This window comes from Aotus nancymaae, unplaced genomic scaffold (genome assembly GCF_030222135.1).
Source record: "Aotus nancymaae isolate 86718 unplaced genomic scaffold, 86718_ANA_hifiasm-v0.15.2.pri h1tg000088l, whole genome shotgun sequence".
Classification (NCBI taxonomy): Eukaryota; Metazoa; Chordata; class Mammalia; order Primates; family Aotidae; genus Aotus; species Aotus nancymaae.
In genome coordinates this window covers 15,176,669-15,194,378 of record NW_026988503.1, presented here as the reverse complement: position 1 = coordinate 15,194,378, position 17,710 = coordinate 15,176,669, and the positions used below count along the sequence as shown (strand labels likewise).

Genomic DNA, 17,710 nt, shown 5'->3' with positions numbered 1-17,710 from the left:
TGTGAATTACATAGAACTTACTCAAGATAAGCACTTTTAATTAACATTCTTCTATGAATGCTAGTGACAAAATATAACCTGGCTTTTTTTTTTTTTTTTTTTTTTGAGACGGAGTTTCGCTCTTGTTACCCAGGCTGGAGTGCAATGGCGCGATCTCGGCTCACCGCAACCTCCGCCTCCTGGGTTCAGGCAATTCTCCTGCCTCAGCCTCCTGAGTAGCTGGGATTACAGGCACGCGCCACCGTGCCCAGCTAATTTTTTGTAATTTTAGTAGAGACGGGGTTTCACCATGTTGACCAGGATGGTCTCGATCTCTTGACCTCGTGATCCACCCGCCTCAGCCTCCCAAAGTGCTGGGATTACAGGCGTGATAACCTGGCTTTTTAAACAATAGGATGTGAGTAAATTTTACAAAGCCCATGGCATAGTCCTGACTTATACTTGTCAATGAATATCTAGTAACTACAATTTTTTAATATGGTGAAGATAATTTTGTCACAGTAAAAATCAGAAATGTTGCTTTCAGATGAGCTTACTAATACAGAGACAGTTTAAAGAACCTAGTAATTACTAACAATCAAACTATTATGTGACCCTTAAGTCATGATTCAGATTAAAAAGTGCTATGAAAAATAGCTAGAGACAATTAAGAACGTTTTAATATCAACTGAATATTAGATAATGGGGAATATCTGAGTTTTCTTAAGTATAATAAATGCTGTAGCTATATAGAAGAATATTTATATTCTTAGGAGATGTATACTGAGTATTTGGGGGAGAAATACACCTGTAATTTATATTAAAATGGTTAAGTAAAAACACAGATGGATAAACACCTATGTAGATAAAGCCAGTATGGAAAATTATAATAATTGAACCTAATGTTTTGTATCTGGGTATTTGTTGTACTCTTCTTTCAACTTTTAATTATAAATATTTTCAACATATAAAAAAGCTGAAGAGTGTTTGCAGTGAATAATTAATTAGCAGCTGTCTCAGGCATACTTTTGATGTAATACTGTCAATTCATGATTTAATTGTTTGACAAGTGTTTGGAGCACCAATAAGGTCTAGTAGCTTTCAGGGAGGTTTCATGTGCTTTAGATGCCAGAAACCCTGGAATTAGAGTTGACATCCTGTCATGAAAATGCAAGTGCCTACCTTACATCCTGCTACTTCCAAGCCAATGGGGAAGCCAGGCCTAGTGCTGGTGCTGCCAAAATTCTTCTCAAATACAGAAAGTTTTTTTTTAATTTAAGTGTTTAGATCCATCAGGTTTCTTAGACACGTACTTGCTAAGGCCTTAGAGTTCAACACACAAGATGAATTTTTGACCTCATAAATGTTAAAGTTATTGATGACAGTCACTTCAGTTTTAAAATAACCTGTCTGACCCTGGTGCCTGGCTTTTAAGGAGGCACCCTGACGAGTCACCTAAAATGAGTCACCTCCAACTTATAAAATGACTGAGGTGTCACAACTTACACCAATGATTTTTAATTGGTATTTTATGTTCACTTTTAGGCATTATCTGGTTAAATGGGAAAAGCCTGATGAACACATTGGTTTTGATTTTAATAGAACTGATGCAAAACCAGTGATAGGGTCACATGCCTCTACAGCTACCCCCACTTTATTATGATAAAATAATAGAACCACAACGATAGTTTTATCTACCATAAGGTCTTCATCTACTCCCTTTGGTTTTGAAACTGGTAACAGGAAACAGCCTTTGACAAAGCATTCCTGGCATAGACACCGTATTAAGATTATTCAACCTGAGTCAGACTGTCATTAAAAGGACCAAAAGCTATAAAGAGAGCACTAGTACATAAGTCAAAGTCCCACACAGTTTTTAACCAAAAGTTTTCTTAGCTGACATAACTGTAAAGCAAGGCTCTCCCTATGTTCAAAGCCCCCTGAAATTCTCCATTAGAGCCTCACCATTCTTCATTGCAGTGACCAGTGTGCTCATCTATCTCAGATAATCGTGCTTTGTGAGGCTAGGTAATCTCTCATGAGTGTTTTCTCAACACTTAGTACAATGTGTATGCATGTTAAAATCGCAGCTATTTCTTGAATTAACTTATTCAAGGAATTTGAATAGAGTGTTATTGACTTCTTACATTTGGGGGATGAACAGGAATTGCTGTATCATGGCTGGGCTCAGGCAAAATTATTTAAAGATCAGGGTAGATGCAGCTGGGCATGGTGGCTTATGCATGCCTGTAATCCCAGCACTTTGGGAGGCCGAGATGGGGGGATCACCTGAGGTCAGGAGTTCGAGACCAGCCTGGCCAACATGACAAAACGCTGTCTCGACTAAAAATACAAAAATTACCCAGACATGGTGGTGCACGCCTGTAATCCCAGCTACTCCCGAGGCTGAGGAAGGAGAATCACTTGAACCCAGGAGGTGGAGGTTGCAGTGAGCCTAGATGGCGCCACTGCACTCCAGCCTGCGTGATGGGAGCGAGACTCCATCTCAAAAAAAAAAAAAAAAAAAAAAAAGATCAAGGTAGATGCAAGGCAAGGTGATCATGTTCATCCTGGTCTAAAATTTCTATCTTCCAATCACAGCAACTAACATTTATTGCAGCCTTACAACGTGCTAGAGACAAATGCTAAATGCCTTACTTGTGTGGTATCATTTAACCATTAGAGAAACCCATGAAACAATGACTACTAATTAGATGATGAAACGCTATTGTGACTACACAAAAGGGCTCTTCTGAGTCCTACAAATTTCCCTGAATAAATACCCCTACCCAGAGAATTTGTATTCCCATGTAGATCTTATAAATGAAGACTTGGCAGAACTATGGTCAGTCCTAGCACTTGGCTCTCTTCAAATGGTCCTCAAGCATTCAAATGGCTGTCACATTGATTCCAGAATATGCATGACTGGAAATGTGTATAAAACAAAGGATTCTAACTTAAAAACCTTGTATGAAGTTCCAGTTCACACCATGTACTACTCTTTAGGAAACAGAGGCAGCGTGGTAGAATTGTGGGGATATTAAAGTGTGGGCATTAAAGACCATCACCTATGACAACAACACATTACTGCAAAGAAATTGAGTACATTCCATGCACGTTAACAGTCCAGGAAGCACCTGTCTACTACGGGTTGAGTTTACAATGAGTATAGAAATATTTAAGGTATATAAAGCGCGTAGGGAAGGAAGCCAATGCATGTGTCATCAAATTACGTAGAATTAAAAGGTAAATCTCTATACCTTGGAAATTGCTCTGGAATAGACTCAACTCACTCCTTGGTGGTGACATATAAAGCCAGTAAATGAGTAACAATTTCTTTACTCAGCCCAATCGAGAGTGGGACAAAGACAGCCAGAGTTGCCATACTTTGTTATAGAGGAGAAGGAGAAGAAAAAGGAGAAGAGAGGAGGAAGGGAGAGTAGTGGTACTGTATCACAGTAGCAATCTCACACAGACGTGGTTTACTTACCTTCGTCAAGGCTTGTCCTAAAAGATTCTCAAATGCTTTCAGATTAAGATGGGGACCATTATAGTAGGGGTTGCTTTGTGCTTTTCTTCCCAGCCAGTACAATGTTATCAAAACCTTTAAAAAAAAAATCCATGAACAACAATCAGTCTATTAGCAACCAATTGCAAGCTCAAATGTAGGTGAGTACTGTAGATAAATGATAGCACACATGACTCTATTGTTGAAAAGGAGACCTTCTTTTAAGTTTATGGGAAAGTCATTAAAAATCTTAATTTTCCTTCCTAAATTCTCCTGTCTCTGAGCAAGTTCTTAGACCAAAAGTCCAGACTCCAAAAGGTATTTATTCATATACTCTACTCGTATATATGAAAAGGGAAAAAATAAGAGAAAACACAAATGTAACTTCTAAAGCAATCAATATTTTTTCATCGAATTTACAGAATGATCACCTAAACATCAATATTTCTCAGCTTCCTTAAAAGGATATTAAGCTTTTTAAAAATAAAGCTGCAACGTTTTTAGATATTCTTTCAAATGGCATTAAATATTGTAAGATGTATGAGTCTACATTGAACAATTACCCGAGTCCTTAAACATTTAGTGTTCTTCCTTAAAGTCCGAATTGGTAGTTTCCTATTTACTCCCATAAAAATCTGAAAATGTGTTTACTTGCCTTTACCATATTACTGACACATAACAGCTTCCTAAATCTAACCTATCCTCTTATACCACTCAACTCAAATGTTTTTAAATTTAAGTTCCGGGATACACGTGCAGAACGTGCAGGTGTGTTACATAGGTAAATGTGTGCCATGGTGGTTTGCTATCAAACCCATCAGCTATGTATTAAGCCCCAAATGCATTAGCTATTTATCCTGAGGCTTTCCCTCTCCCATCACCCAATAGGCCCCAGTGTGTGTTGTTCCCCTCCCTGTGTCCATGTGTTCTCATTGTTCAACTCTGGAATACTATGCAGTCATAAAAAAAAAAAAAACAAGATCATGTCCTTTGCAGGGACATGGTCAGAGCTGGAAGCCATTATCCTCAGCAAACTAATGCAGGAACAGAAAACCAAATACCACGTTTTCCCTTATATACTTTTAGATTCACTGCCTTCTTATAGAACACAGAAGTGAAAGCCACTTATAATGCTCCATTAAGGTAAATGTATCTTACATTTTTTACTCTCCTATCAGTCTCTTCTTGCCTGTAAAGAAAGAAAATATCTATTAGGTAATATCTGTGAACCTTAAATAATTAAAAACTCATTTTTATTCTAAAGTTCTATGAATATTAATATCACCTGGAAGTTCAAATCTCTTAGCACTCATATGATCTCCATCAGAAGAATAATTCCATATTCATTGATTTGACAAAAGTATAATGCATGGATTTTCTATATTCATTGACATTCATTAACGCAATTGTCAGTTTTCTATAAAAAGCAGTGCTATTTTTTCATTTTAGTCATTTTACTCTAATTTTTAAATACATAATATGCATTTCTTGTATTTCCATCTTAAACAATTTTTAAACCCAATGAGGGGGCATCAGTTTGTTCATGAAAGAAAAACTGGGAAATGGGAGAAAAAAAACCAACAACCACCTTAACAACCTTAAAAATAGGAAGAAAAATAGAAGCGACTTTGCACTGAGGGTTTTTTTTCCCATCATCCTTAAGGTTTTTCATCCAAGTTCCCCAGAGCAAACTGCTCAGAGACCTTGTCCCTGCAAATGTTGAAAAGTGGCCATTTAAAAAATAGCCATGAACTGCCTGAAGAAATTTCACTGTATTATAAGAATCATGGGTTTTTTGCTTACCTAAGAAAGGGCATGATATTTATGGGAGAAGTTACAAAGAGGCAGACGGCACCACTGTGTCGAAGAAGCAACAACACGCTTCTTAACAAAGGGAGGGGTCATCCTAAAGAACGCACTTCCCCTCATTAGAGACACTTAAGCAGGATCAGTGTGAATTCAGAGACTTGTATGAGCCTGAGTGAGAAAACTTCTAAGTGGCCTGTCCAGTCTAACAGCACAGTCGTATATTTGTAAAATAAAATACACACATCTATGTATGTAGAAGACATCAACATAAAACACATATATATTCATATATACAAAGACAAAGAAAAAGGAGAGTGTGAGTACACAGAGACAAGTTTTTAACTTAGCTTTCAAAGAATCAACAAGGCAACAATGACCATTCCTTTCCAGAAAACAAACATGTACTGAAATGAACCTAAGAATAGCATGCACCTCTCACACACCTCCCAAAAGACATCTCAGCAATAAAATTCATCAACTCTCACACTACTGGTGGAGGTGTAAATTGGTATAACTACTTAAACTCTTAAGCCACTTGGTAATATCTATTCAAGCTAAATACAATGATATTCTATGACCTAATAATTCCATTCCTAGGTATGCACCCAACATAAATGCTTATATATGTTATATATGAGAAGGTTTATCACAGCATTATTCATCACAATATAAACTGGAAGCAGTGTAGATGTCTTTAACATTGTAATAGATAAATTATGGCATATCCACATAATGAATTATTACATGGCAACAAAAATAAACAACTTTCAACCTCATTCAACCACAGGTTCAAGCTCTCAAACAAGGGAAAGGAAAAGAAGCCAAATGCAGAAGAGAACAGGTTGTATCATTCCATTCATATAAAGTGCAAAGACAGGCAAAACAACAATACGCTGCTAGAAGTCAGGATGGTGGTTACCCTTGTGGGAAGAGAATGACAGAAGAGATTGGAAGAGGATGGGGGCCTCTAGGATGCCAATCATTTGTGCTTCAATCTGGAAACTGGTTACTTAAGTGCCCTCAGTTTCCAAAAAGTATTTAAGTTGTACACTTATAATATGTATACTTTTCTGTATATTATCCCTCAAAAAAGTAAACAAGTAGAAAAAATTCCACAGCACAAGTTATCAAACCATAGCTTATCTCTTGACTAAAAAGAAAATCCTCATAAAAATCCACAGCACTTTAACTTGGAAGTAGTAAGCGGGGAAAGTCACTAGAAACTGACAACAAAAAATAGCAGAGTTGTAAATATATAGCCCCTTTTTTGGACTAATGACCAACATACACATGTCAAACATTAAATTAGCCAAAGCACAAAACAACCATCAATACCCAGACAAAGAATGCCCTCAGCTGATCATCCTCCCACTTTGGATCTGCCTCACACTCAAGGCAGCAAGGAGAAACACAGCTCTCTTGAACCCCTGACCTCCTTTCTACAGCCCTCAATGAAGATTTCAGATCCAACACACTCATTTGCTTTTCACTTTTTATCATGATAAGGCAATCATTGGAAACACAAGAGATGGCCTATTCTGTGATAAACGCAGTGAGCAGCTACCTTCCCATTATTACCTTTCACTCACTTTACATTCCCTTCTAAATGTGAGCATTTATAACATGCTCCTGGACATGATACATAGGCCAGCCAAATTAGTGTCCTATCTCTGAAATGCAATGCCAGGAATTCAAGTAGTCAATGATTTGCTGGAGTAAACAGAGTTCACTCTCTCACAAACAAATGCATCCCACTGCATGGAAGTCAGTAACCAAGCAGCTCCTTTGCCTGTCATGTGGCCACAGGGCATAACCCTAACTCCTTTAAAATAGAACTACTGCAATGGTGGAGGGAAGCTCACAGTAACACAGGTAACACACACACTCTATGATCCAGCCAACCTACTGCACAAAACATCAGAATGAAATAAAAGACAGCCTTAGCTCCAAACTTGGATAATTCTTCCATAACAAATATTTCCAAAGTTGACATGGTCTGATACCATGTTTAAGTGCATGGGCTTTGGAGTCAGACCTGAATCTCACTGTGTTCATTTGGCAATTTACTTGACTCTCATAGCTTTGGTTTCCTTCTGGAAAAAGTAGGAATGATGACCTCTGTAGGAATAATGCCCTTCTAATCTTCAGTGGATTAGAAGGAAATGTACATATTTACTTAGCAGAGTCCCTAGCCTCGTGGTGAAGTGTTCATCAAGAAACAGGCCAGGCACAGTGGCTCATTCCTGTAATCCCAACACTTTGGAATGCCAAAATGGGAGGATCGCTTGAGTTCAGGAGCTTAAGATCAGCCTGGAAAACACAGCAAAACCCTGTCTCTTAAACAATATAAAAATTAGCTAGGCACAGTAGCACATGCCTATAGTTCCAGCTACTTGGGAGGCTGAGGGCAGAAGGATCTCTTGAACCAGGAATTCAAGGCTACAGTGAACTATGACCACACCACTGCACTCCAGCCTGTGTGAAAAAGTGAGACCCTGTCTCAGAAAAAGAAAGGGAGGGGAAGGGAGGGGAGGAGAAGGGAAGGGGAGGGGAGGAGAAGGGAAGGGGAGGGGAGGGGAGGGGAGGGAAAGGGAGGGGAGGGGAGACCAAAGAACCCATACTGGCATTGAAACCCAAATCTGCAATAAAAATGGGTAGAGATGAAATATTAATAGTTTTAAAAAATACCTTTCTTGGGTATGTTGATAGCCCTTACTCTACACTATGATCAAAGAACAACAATTCTTTGAACAAAGAATTATTACAAGGCTGTAAGCTATGTGAGAGCAAAGCCCATCACTGGACCCCAATATTTAGAATTGCAACTAGCCCACCTGACACACACAATCTCTCATCCATGCTTTATTTTTGTATTTAAAACCATCTACTTTATGCATGTTTTTCTCTCTTCCACCTGAATCCAAAAAGATTTTTGTGTTTGTTCACTGCTATATTCCAACTGCCTTAATACAGGGTCTACCAGTTGGCAAGCACATAAAAATATTTGATCAAAAATGCCTCACATAGTACATGACACACAGATACTCTCAAATTCTGATTAAATACATTTATTTAACCTATAGAAACATAAATTAGCAAGAAAAAGGCTGAAATCATAAAAGCTCAGGAAATAATACTCATACAATGTCAGAGAACAATTAAATTGCATTAACCTACTTAAAATATGTCCAATTTTGACTCAAATTGTATTGATATTATTATGTTTCTTACTAAGGTGTTATCTTTAAATTGCAATAAAATGGAATTCTTTAGAATCAAATCAATAATCCCTCCACAAAACAGATATAGAAACAAAGACCAAAGCACTTTGTACAAACTTCAAAGGACTAAATACAAAGCTTACATGCTAATCTATCTGAAGAAAAAACTTCCTTAAAGCGCTCTGAAAGACAGAGCCCAAAGAACCCACACCTGCGCTGAAACACAAATCTGCATTAAAAATGGATAGAGGGCTGGGCGCGGTGGCTCACGCTTATAATCCCAGCACTTTGAGAGGCCGAGGAGGGCAGATCATGAGGTCAGGAGATCGAGACCATCCTGGCCCACATGGTGAAAGTCCATCTTTACTAAAAATACAAAAATTAGCTGGGCGTGGTGGTGTGTGCCTGTACACAGCTATTTAGGAGGGTGAGACAGGAGAATCGCTTGAACCCAGGAGGAAGAGGTCGCAGTGAGCTGAGATTGTGCCACTGCACTCCAGCCTGGGTGACAGAGCAAGACTCTGTATCAAAAAAAAAAAAATGGGTAGAGATGAAATATTAATAGCTGCAAAAAAAAATACCCATCTTGGGTATGTTGATGGCTCTCACTCTATACTTTGATCATACATTAACTTTTAAATATGTTTAATATTCAAGAAATAGCAAATATAGCATAGATATAATCTCTCAATCTATTAATGGAATAGCTCTGGTAATTCCTTTGCTTCCTGACAAAGAGCCAGAAACTATATGCCCATCATGGACATCTCAGCTTTCTGCCAGAGAGTAGGAACAAGGGAGCCCCAAGCTCTTGTGAGAACTCATCCAGCTGTAATCATCTCATCCTAACTGCTACCGTGTTCACTTAGAACAAGGAAGCTCTAGGTCTCATCCCCTTGTCTTTATTCAAAGGTTATAAATACTAGTACCAAGTCAATCAAGAAATATCATTTCTAACCAAAGGACCTGGGGAGAAAAAAGTCCACATAGATGCTGTGACTCTTCAGGGATCCCAGGCAGGGTCCTTCCCTGAGGAGGCAGCTTGATTGAGTGTAGGAGTCTGGGTTCAGACCTCTAGTGCCTAAATTCTGGCTCCACTTTCACTAGCTGTGAGGACTTGGTCGCATCATTTCACTGTCTCCAAAACCTCACCTGTAAAATTGGAAGAACAGTACCAGCCTCACTGGGCTTTACTGAGAGATTTGAGGAATATTTAATCAGGCTGGCTGTGGTGGCTCATGCCTGTAATCCCAGCACTTTGGGAGGCCAAGGTGGGCAGATCATGAGGTCAGGAGATTGAGACCATCCTGGCTAACATGGTGAAACCTCGTCTTTATTAAAAATACAAAAATTAGCCAGGTATGGTGGCTTGCCCCTGTAGTCCCAGCTACTTAGGTAGCTGACGCAAGAGAATCACTTGAACCCTGAAGGCAGAGGTTGCAGTGAGCTGACATCTCGCCACTGCACTCCAGCCTGGGCAACAGAGTGAGACTCCGTCTCCAAAAAAAAAAAAAAAAGAATGCTTAATTAAAGCAGAACAAGTAAGTGAGACAATTTAAGTCTATTCCTTAATTATCCATCTCAACCAAACTACTAGGAGACAGGGCAGTGGCTGAAGCAGTCAACTCCACCCCCTTCACCCCCCACACACAGTTTTCCTCCTCAGAAGAGATATTTCTGTGAAGAAGAATTCAAGGCACTCTTTTACATTATAGTTTCCTTACCCTTTTGCCATGGAAGGCTTTAAGCAAGGATAAGAAATTATTTCTAGAAGGTCAAACCAAGGGCAAGGCACACTGGCATGGTATTACTATCATTGTCCAAACTTCCACGTTGGCACCAAGCCAGCCCTCCCCACACATCCATGGTCTACCAGGGCCTACCTTGGCCAAATACCCATACATTTTTCAAAATCTGAGGAAAGATGTGCCTACACAGCCAAAATCTATCTTCATGTATGATAGAGTTTGGGAATAAGGTGCTAATGGGTAAGATTATAGTTTTACCAGAGTGCACCAGCCAGTTATGTTGTAGGGCTAGAGTTGCACCAAAAATATTTCCAAACACCTTCTGTTTATCCAAGAAGCTAATTCTAGGTCCACACACATGCACCCGGCACAGCCTTCCCCATGGTATATTTAGAGCATACTATGCTCTAAGGAGTCTGTGTGTGGGCACAGACAGCAGAGAGCTGGAGCCACACTGGCCACATGGTTGTATCCCAGAGTCAATCAAAGTCCTAGCTAAGAACAGCCAAACATTTAAATGTTCATATATGAGCTACCTAAAGCCACTCACAGAACCAGCTCAGCAGGTTGAGCTAAGACAGATGTAGGAAAATTTCCCCAAAATGAGAGTAAAGCTTTGTAGAGTTTGCCACAGAATCCCACTTCTCAATGTTCCTCTCACATGTCTTAGTATCCCTCTTCCTCAAAGTACCAGCATTCTCATTTGCAACGCTGGAAGGCCTGATCTCCCGTGCTCTGCCCTGATAACATACCCTCCTAGGAGTTGAATTCTTTATGCTCCAAAATCATCTCTTCTCCCCAGATCCCAGCCCCTCTCCTGTCCAAGCCAACCTTGGTTAAGATCCAATACAGTTTTCTGACTGAATCGTGTATGATTAAAAACTCATGCTGGAATTTTTGACACAGTGGGAATGCTTTTGTCCAAAGTACCCCAGAGGAAGATTTATCCACATCCTAACAGAAAAGGTAAGAAGTTTACATTCACTTGCCCCCACATCCAGCTTCCAGCCCATGCCTCCGTTGTTAACAGGGACTCTGAAATTCTACAAGGGGCTGGAGCAGAGGTAACTGCCCAGTTCAGACTCCACCCTGCTACCAGAATAAGTATCCGCCTTGCTTTGTTGCCCAGAACAACTGCAACGCATGAGCGATTCCGTCCCCAGCCTCTACTTCCTGAGGCCGCTTCCCAGAGCAAGGCGTGGGTTCTTCCTAAAGACCCAACCCTTCAAAAGCCAGTCCCAGCCCTTCCCTGCCCTGGGTGGCACCAGATGACCTGGGAGTTGCCTGTTTGGAAACTGATATTAGAAGAGCCGGGCTTACAAGATACTTGGTCCCTCTCCAAGCCACTAAGTAATCTCTGCTCTCCAGTTGTTGCTTATGCAGTTTGGCCACCTGTTCACAAGTCTTAGAAAATCAAGAAATAAGGCCCTGGATCATGATTTCATAAGCAGCCATAGGAAGAAAAAGTATGTGGACTGCATCTGGTTTAAATCTGTCACGTATGTATGGGGCAAGAGCGGAGGCATGTGTGGCAGTGGGAGACAGTAGGGAAAACTCATAGCAGAAGGAAGTCCTTCTGAGGACACAGTGGTGGCATCATTTTTTTTTTAACACAGAGTTTTGCTCTTTTTGCCCAGGCTGGAGTGCAATGGCACAATATAAGCTCACTGCAACCTCCGCATCCCGGGTTCAAGCCATTCTCCTGCCTCAGCCTCCCAAGTAGCTGGGATTATAGGCACCTGCCACCATGCCCAGCTAATTTTTTGCATTTTTATTAGAGATAGAGTTTCACCACATTGAGGCTGGTCTCAAACTCCTGACCTCATTTTTATATATGCAACAAGTCAGTCTGTCTGCAAACAGGAGAAAACTGTAGGTGTCCTAAGAAACCCTAAATGTACTTAGTGAAATTTTAAGAAACATATGAGAAAATAATTTCTAATACCACTGTCTCTAAGGGAAGAGGCCACTGCTCTTCAAAACCTAGGAATCACAAAAAAGAATTTAGGAGTATATCAGGTACTGGCTTCTTGTTCTATTAATAGAAGTTCTATCATTCTATTAATGGAAGCTCATCCATCGCATGAGTTAAAATAGAGAAAGTGCAATCACCATTGTCTCATCACTGTGTCAAACAAAAGAGATATGTGAATAAAACAAGTTAAAGATGAATTCTTAGAATACTTTTACTTCTTTCCTTCTCTCAAAAAAACCAAGATGCATTAAAAAGAAAAGTAAGAAACAGAATCTTCCTCCTTCCCTCCCACCTTCTTTCCTAAAAATGAAACTGCATTCCATTTGACAACCTCCCAGTGACGTTAGAGGCGTGTGACTCACTTGGTTTTAACCTGCCATTCCTACAAAACGGAGCTATGTCTAATCATTGTGGAAACTATTAAAATGACATGAGAAAATAACATCATTCCTGGAGACAATTAGTGAGCCCAAATACATAAAGTTGATGATTTCTGTACTTACTTATATGAGAAAAAACTTAGAAATTCAATACTTTTCCCTAGAAACATAATGCTTATTCCAATCTTGACAAGTGAATAAGTACCTTCTTGTTAAAAATAATTTGTTATTAAATTTCACAGCTCTCCCACAAACTACTAAGAATAGCACTGTTTCACTTAAAGAGAAAACAGAACATACACACATTCATTCAAAGACACTGGCACACAGTCCCACTTAAGTAACACAACTGAGGAGTGCTATTGCAGGAGCTGAAAGATGGGTTTAACCCTCTCAACCAGAGACTTCTAATTCTTCTCTTCTACCAATACGCTTGTTGTTACATAAAGCTGATTTCATGACTGAGACTCACATGTATCTCCTCAGATGGTAAACCAGAAACAGAGTTCATATTAAGGTGACTACTGAATACAGAATTTAGTATCCATTATGTATGATCTGTTTATTAAATGCAGTTATGACATTCAGTTTTGTAAAATGTGTTCAGGGAGGGACTAGATGTCAACTAAATAAACTTACATGTGATTTTTTTTCCGTGATTAATAAAGTGAATAATAAAGGAAATTATTATATTACATAATTAAGTATAAAGTAGAACTTAAACGGATCACAATTAGGAAACACTTTATTGCTACTATGTCCTTAAGATTTTTAAACTGCTCTGCCAAACAGTTTAAAAGGTAACAATGCTAGGTAACTGCAGCAATGAGAATAGTAGGCTTTGGTTTTAGATATGTTAAGTGTAAAACACTTAAAGTAAACAACAACAACAAAATGTTGAGTAGGTAAATTGGTAATTAGACATTCAAGAAGATGCTCCAGATAGAAATTTAGAATAGGGATGTAATTAGTGGAGTGGTCAGCATAGAGATGAAATAAAACCTCCTAAGACTGAATGCGATCACCTAGAAAATAAATAGAGAGAGAGAAGCGGTCCAGGTGTGGTGTCCTTACAAACCCAACACTTGAGGGTTAAGAAGTAGAAGAGAAACCAGCAAGGCTGACAGAAGAGACACCCAGGGTGGCAGGAGCGGCCACCGCAGTGCAGACAAGCAAGACACAGACACTTTATATCAATCATTATGTGGGATATTCTACATTATCTCCTTTACCCACATGAGGATGTAATGATGTCGAGATTAGGCAGAGCCAACAGTGCTATTGAGAGGTGGAGCGGATGCGGGCTGAGGGTGAACTCGTGGATCATCTTCTTACCCATCATGACTTCTCACACACACATTCACACCACACACACAGTTACTAAATTGCTAGTGACTTCTCTTCAAAGGAGGACAAAGAGTAGAGACAAGTATTAACATCAACAAAAATCTTTTCCAAACCACTGATATGAAAGAATACTGAACTAGACATTTCAGGTGTTCTTCCAGACTTGATCCCATGCTCCAAATCCATACAAAATTTAATAATAGAAATCTTTTAGTCTTTATCATCATGATATTGGAATCAAGTTGCCTGATTATATACTTTCTTTCAAGTGTTTCTCAAACTGTACTGTGAAACAGGACAAACTGGCCGCATTTTAAAAGCTCTGAAGGTCAAAACATTTTTAAAAGTACTAATTCTATGCTGTCCTCTTGAATACATGTAATGGCAAATTAAAATTATGAAAAGTCCTATAAAAAAGACCTATTTTACTCACACTTTGAAAAATTTATTTTTTGGGCCGAACAGTTTAAAAATCTTAAGGACCCTAGTATTAAGGAAGTGTTTTCTAGCTGTGATCTGTTTAAGTCCTACTTTATACTTAATTATGTAATGTAATAATTGCCTTTATTAATCACTTTATATCAATCATTATGTTGACAATTCTACATTATCTCCTTTAATCCATACAACAATGTAATGATTCTGAGATTAGGAAACTGCAACTCCAAAAGCTTAAGAAACTTTCCCAAGGTTACAAAACTATTAAGGTTTGATGTGATTTATAGACTCTTCCAACACCCTGTTTTATTAATAGTATGAGTATAATCACAAATATTCTCTACCTTGCTATATTTTAAAATAAATTACTTTCTTCTTAATCCCAATAAGTTATTTTTATAATATCCTGAACTATAACTCATTTTTTTCTCAAAGTGTTGATTCAAACCCTATATTGCCAATAACTTCCTTCCTAAATCCATTACCCAAAGACAATGGAAGAAGTTCCCCAGCACTTTTTAAAAGACTTCCAAGTAAATGAAATACCATCAATTCTCATACTGAGAGATTGACAGTAAAGTACTTTACCACTACTGGGTCCTTATACATAAGATGTCTGTGAAACAAATACCCATCAACTGAAAACAAACAAGATTACATACCAAGCATGTATAAGACTAAATAGAAAAGTCTGTTAATTTCCTGAAGTTACATTTTATTATGTTAAAAAATAGAGGAGATATCTATCTTTAGGTGTGTGAAAATTAAACATATTTAAATGCCTAGCACATAAATATTTGTTTTCTTTCTAATGTACATGAAAGTTCTCTGTAAAGCATAAGCTGATATAAATTGTTGTTTGTAAGTTATCACTGCACCTATTCCTTAGCTCTGATATTAAATGTGCTGTGTGATATGAACCCTGGTCAAAATAATGCATGCCAAACTATGTATGCATGCAGCACATTCAGAAGTCTACATCTTACTTAAAAATAAATTATTCTACCCTGCCTATAAGTGAGACTCGTTTCAAAATTTTAATTTTCAACCATGAGGAAAATTAGTACCCTCCCCAAACAAGATTCCAAACCCTCAAGTTTCGTGTCATAAATCACTGTAGTCCTAAATATTGCCTGCTCCACAAAAGCCTCTTTATCTCACATTTACTGGCGCAATTCCAATATAGAACACACTCAATTTTTTTACAATGTGATTTATGCCAAAGATTAATGGAGATAATATAATTTTAGACCATGGTTTCTCAACCTCAGCAATATTAACATTTGAACCTCATAACTCTCTGCTTCCAGGGGAAATTGTGCTATGCATTATGGGATGTTAAGCAGCATGCCTGACCTTTACCCACTAGAGACCACTGCCACTCCCCAACCCCAGGCATGAAAATCAGAAATCTCTGCAGATATCGTCAAATGTCATGGAGCTGAGGGAAGCGGGGTACAACATTTTCCATGGCTGAGAACCATGTTTTTTGAGGATCTAAGAATTTAGCTAACTCCACTAATCAGATAAAGCAGACTTAGGTTCCCAGAGGTCTAAAATTAGCTGAAAGGCTCATTTAAAGACTGAAACCTAGAAAAAGATATTGAATGTATGAGCAAAGCAAACAGACAAGAAAGGACTATATACCTAAGAAGTTAATGAAAAACACTATCAGACCAAAGGGCAAGACGTACCTCAGTGCCTAAACCATTAACAGACACTCAGTAAATATATATACTAAATACTAAATACTGTAAGAATTACAATTTAGTAGAGCCAGGAGCTCAACATTCTTGCTACCTTGGAAAAAATCTCATTCAAGCTGTCTTGTCTTTCAGATACAAAGTGTGAGGAAATGATGTATCTGGCCTGGGAAGGTGGCTCATGCCAGTATTCCTAGCACTTTGAGAGGCTGAGGTCGGGTAATCACTTGAGGTCAGGAGTTCCAGACTAGCCTGGCCAACACGGCAAAACCCCATCTCTACTAAAAACACAAAAATTAGCTGGGCATAGTGGTGTGCACCTGTAGTCCTAGCTACTCAGGAGGCTGAGGTGGGAGGATCAACTGCAGTGAGCTGAAATCACACCACTGCATACTTCAGCCTAGGCAACAGAGTGAGACCCTATTAAAAAAAAAAAAAAAAAGACATATTGTATCTTCATTTTCTCCATTACAATGATATTGCAACGTATTTCTAGCAACCAACTGAGATGACCCTGCTCTCTCAGCTGGGCCTTATTTAAGTAATTACCTAATATTACACATTTTAGATGCCATTTTTATGCATTCCGGAATGGTTATGTACATGCTGTAAAATACATCTGTACATAAAATATACCGTATGTGAATAATCCATGCTGTGCCACCATAAATGGTTTTCTTAGCTTGAGAAAAAGATTCCGTTTCGAATTCTTTGTTCCTACTTCACACCTTAAAATATTGATGATTTATTCAGTTCAGTGGGAGGCTGAATAATGACCTCACCCCCCACCAAGGTCTACTTATAATCCCCAGAACCTGAGAACGTTACCCTATATGGCAAAAGGGACTTTGCAAATGTGATTAAAGATCTCAAGATGGGGAAGCAGCCTAGATTATCAGTGGGTCCTAAACATAATCACAAGTGTCCTTATGAGAGGGAGGAAGAGGGAGACTTGACCATTGTAGAGGAGAAGGGATTGTGACCTCAGAGGCAGAGACTGGAGCAGTGATGCAGCCAGGAGCCAAGGAATGCTTGGAAGAGACGAGGAAGCAAGTGATGCTTCCTAGAAACGGAAGGAGAAAGGAGTAGATTCTCCCTTGGAACAGCAAGAAGAAACCAACCCTGCTGACACTTTGATTTTAGCCCCTTAAGACTCATCTTAGACATGACATCTAGAACTGTAAGAGAGTAAGTTTGTGCTGTTTTAAGTCACTAAATTTGTGGTCATTTGTTAAACTGACAACAGAAAATAAACATAGGTATTATATCAGTATTCCTCTAAACATTTCATATGCAGCTTAATTTTATCACCAATATAGTTCTATACTTAGTGTTATTCCCATTTTACAGATATGAGACTGAAGTTTAATGAGATTAAGCAATTCCAGAAGTCACCTTTATTATATAGTTATAATTCAAGCCCAAGTTGATCTGACCTAAAAGCCTATTCACAGCATATGAGGATCATTTGGTTAAAGAAAATGAAACACCTACTCCTTATTCTCCATTTTAATCCTCATCTACAGCTAATCACTGCCAACAGTTATGACAGTGAAGCTCTGTCATAAGCTCTGTCTTCATTCAATTCAGTGAAGCTGAATT

The 17,710-nt window shown here is 38.7% G+C and overlaps 1 protein-coding gene across 12 annotated transcripts in view; it reads right to left on the bottom strand.

Moving 5' to 3' along the window:
- The window catches only part of LMO7 (LIM domain 7), a 229,263-nt gene that overhangs the window by 61,902 nt on the left and 149,651 nt on the right, over positions 1 to 17,710 (bottom strand). For all 12 annotated transcript variants that reach the window (XM_064369107.1, XM_012472043.2, XM_064369110.1 and 9 more), the window contains 2 exons: positions 4,646 to 4,676; positions 3,470 to 3,583 (listed from right to left, as the gene is read on the bottom strand). In XM_064369107.1, the coding sequence (XP_064225177.1) occupies positions 3,470 to 3,583; positions 4,646 to 4,676 (145 nt within the window). The remainder of the gene's footprint in view (positions 1 to 3,469; positions 3,584 to 4,645; positions 4,677 to 17,710) is intronic.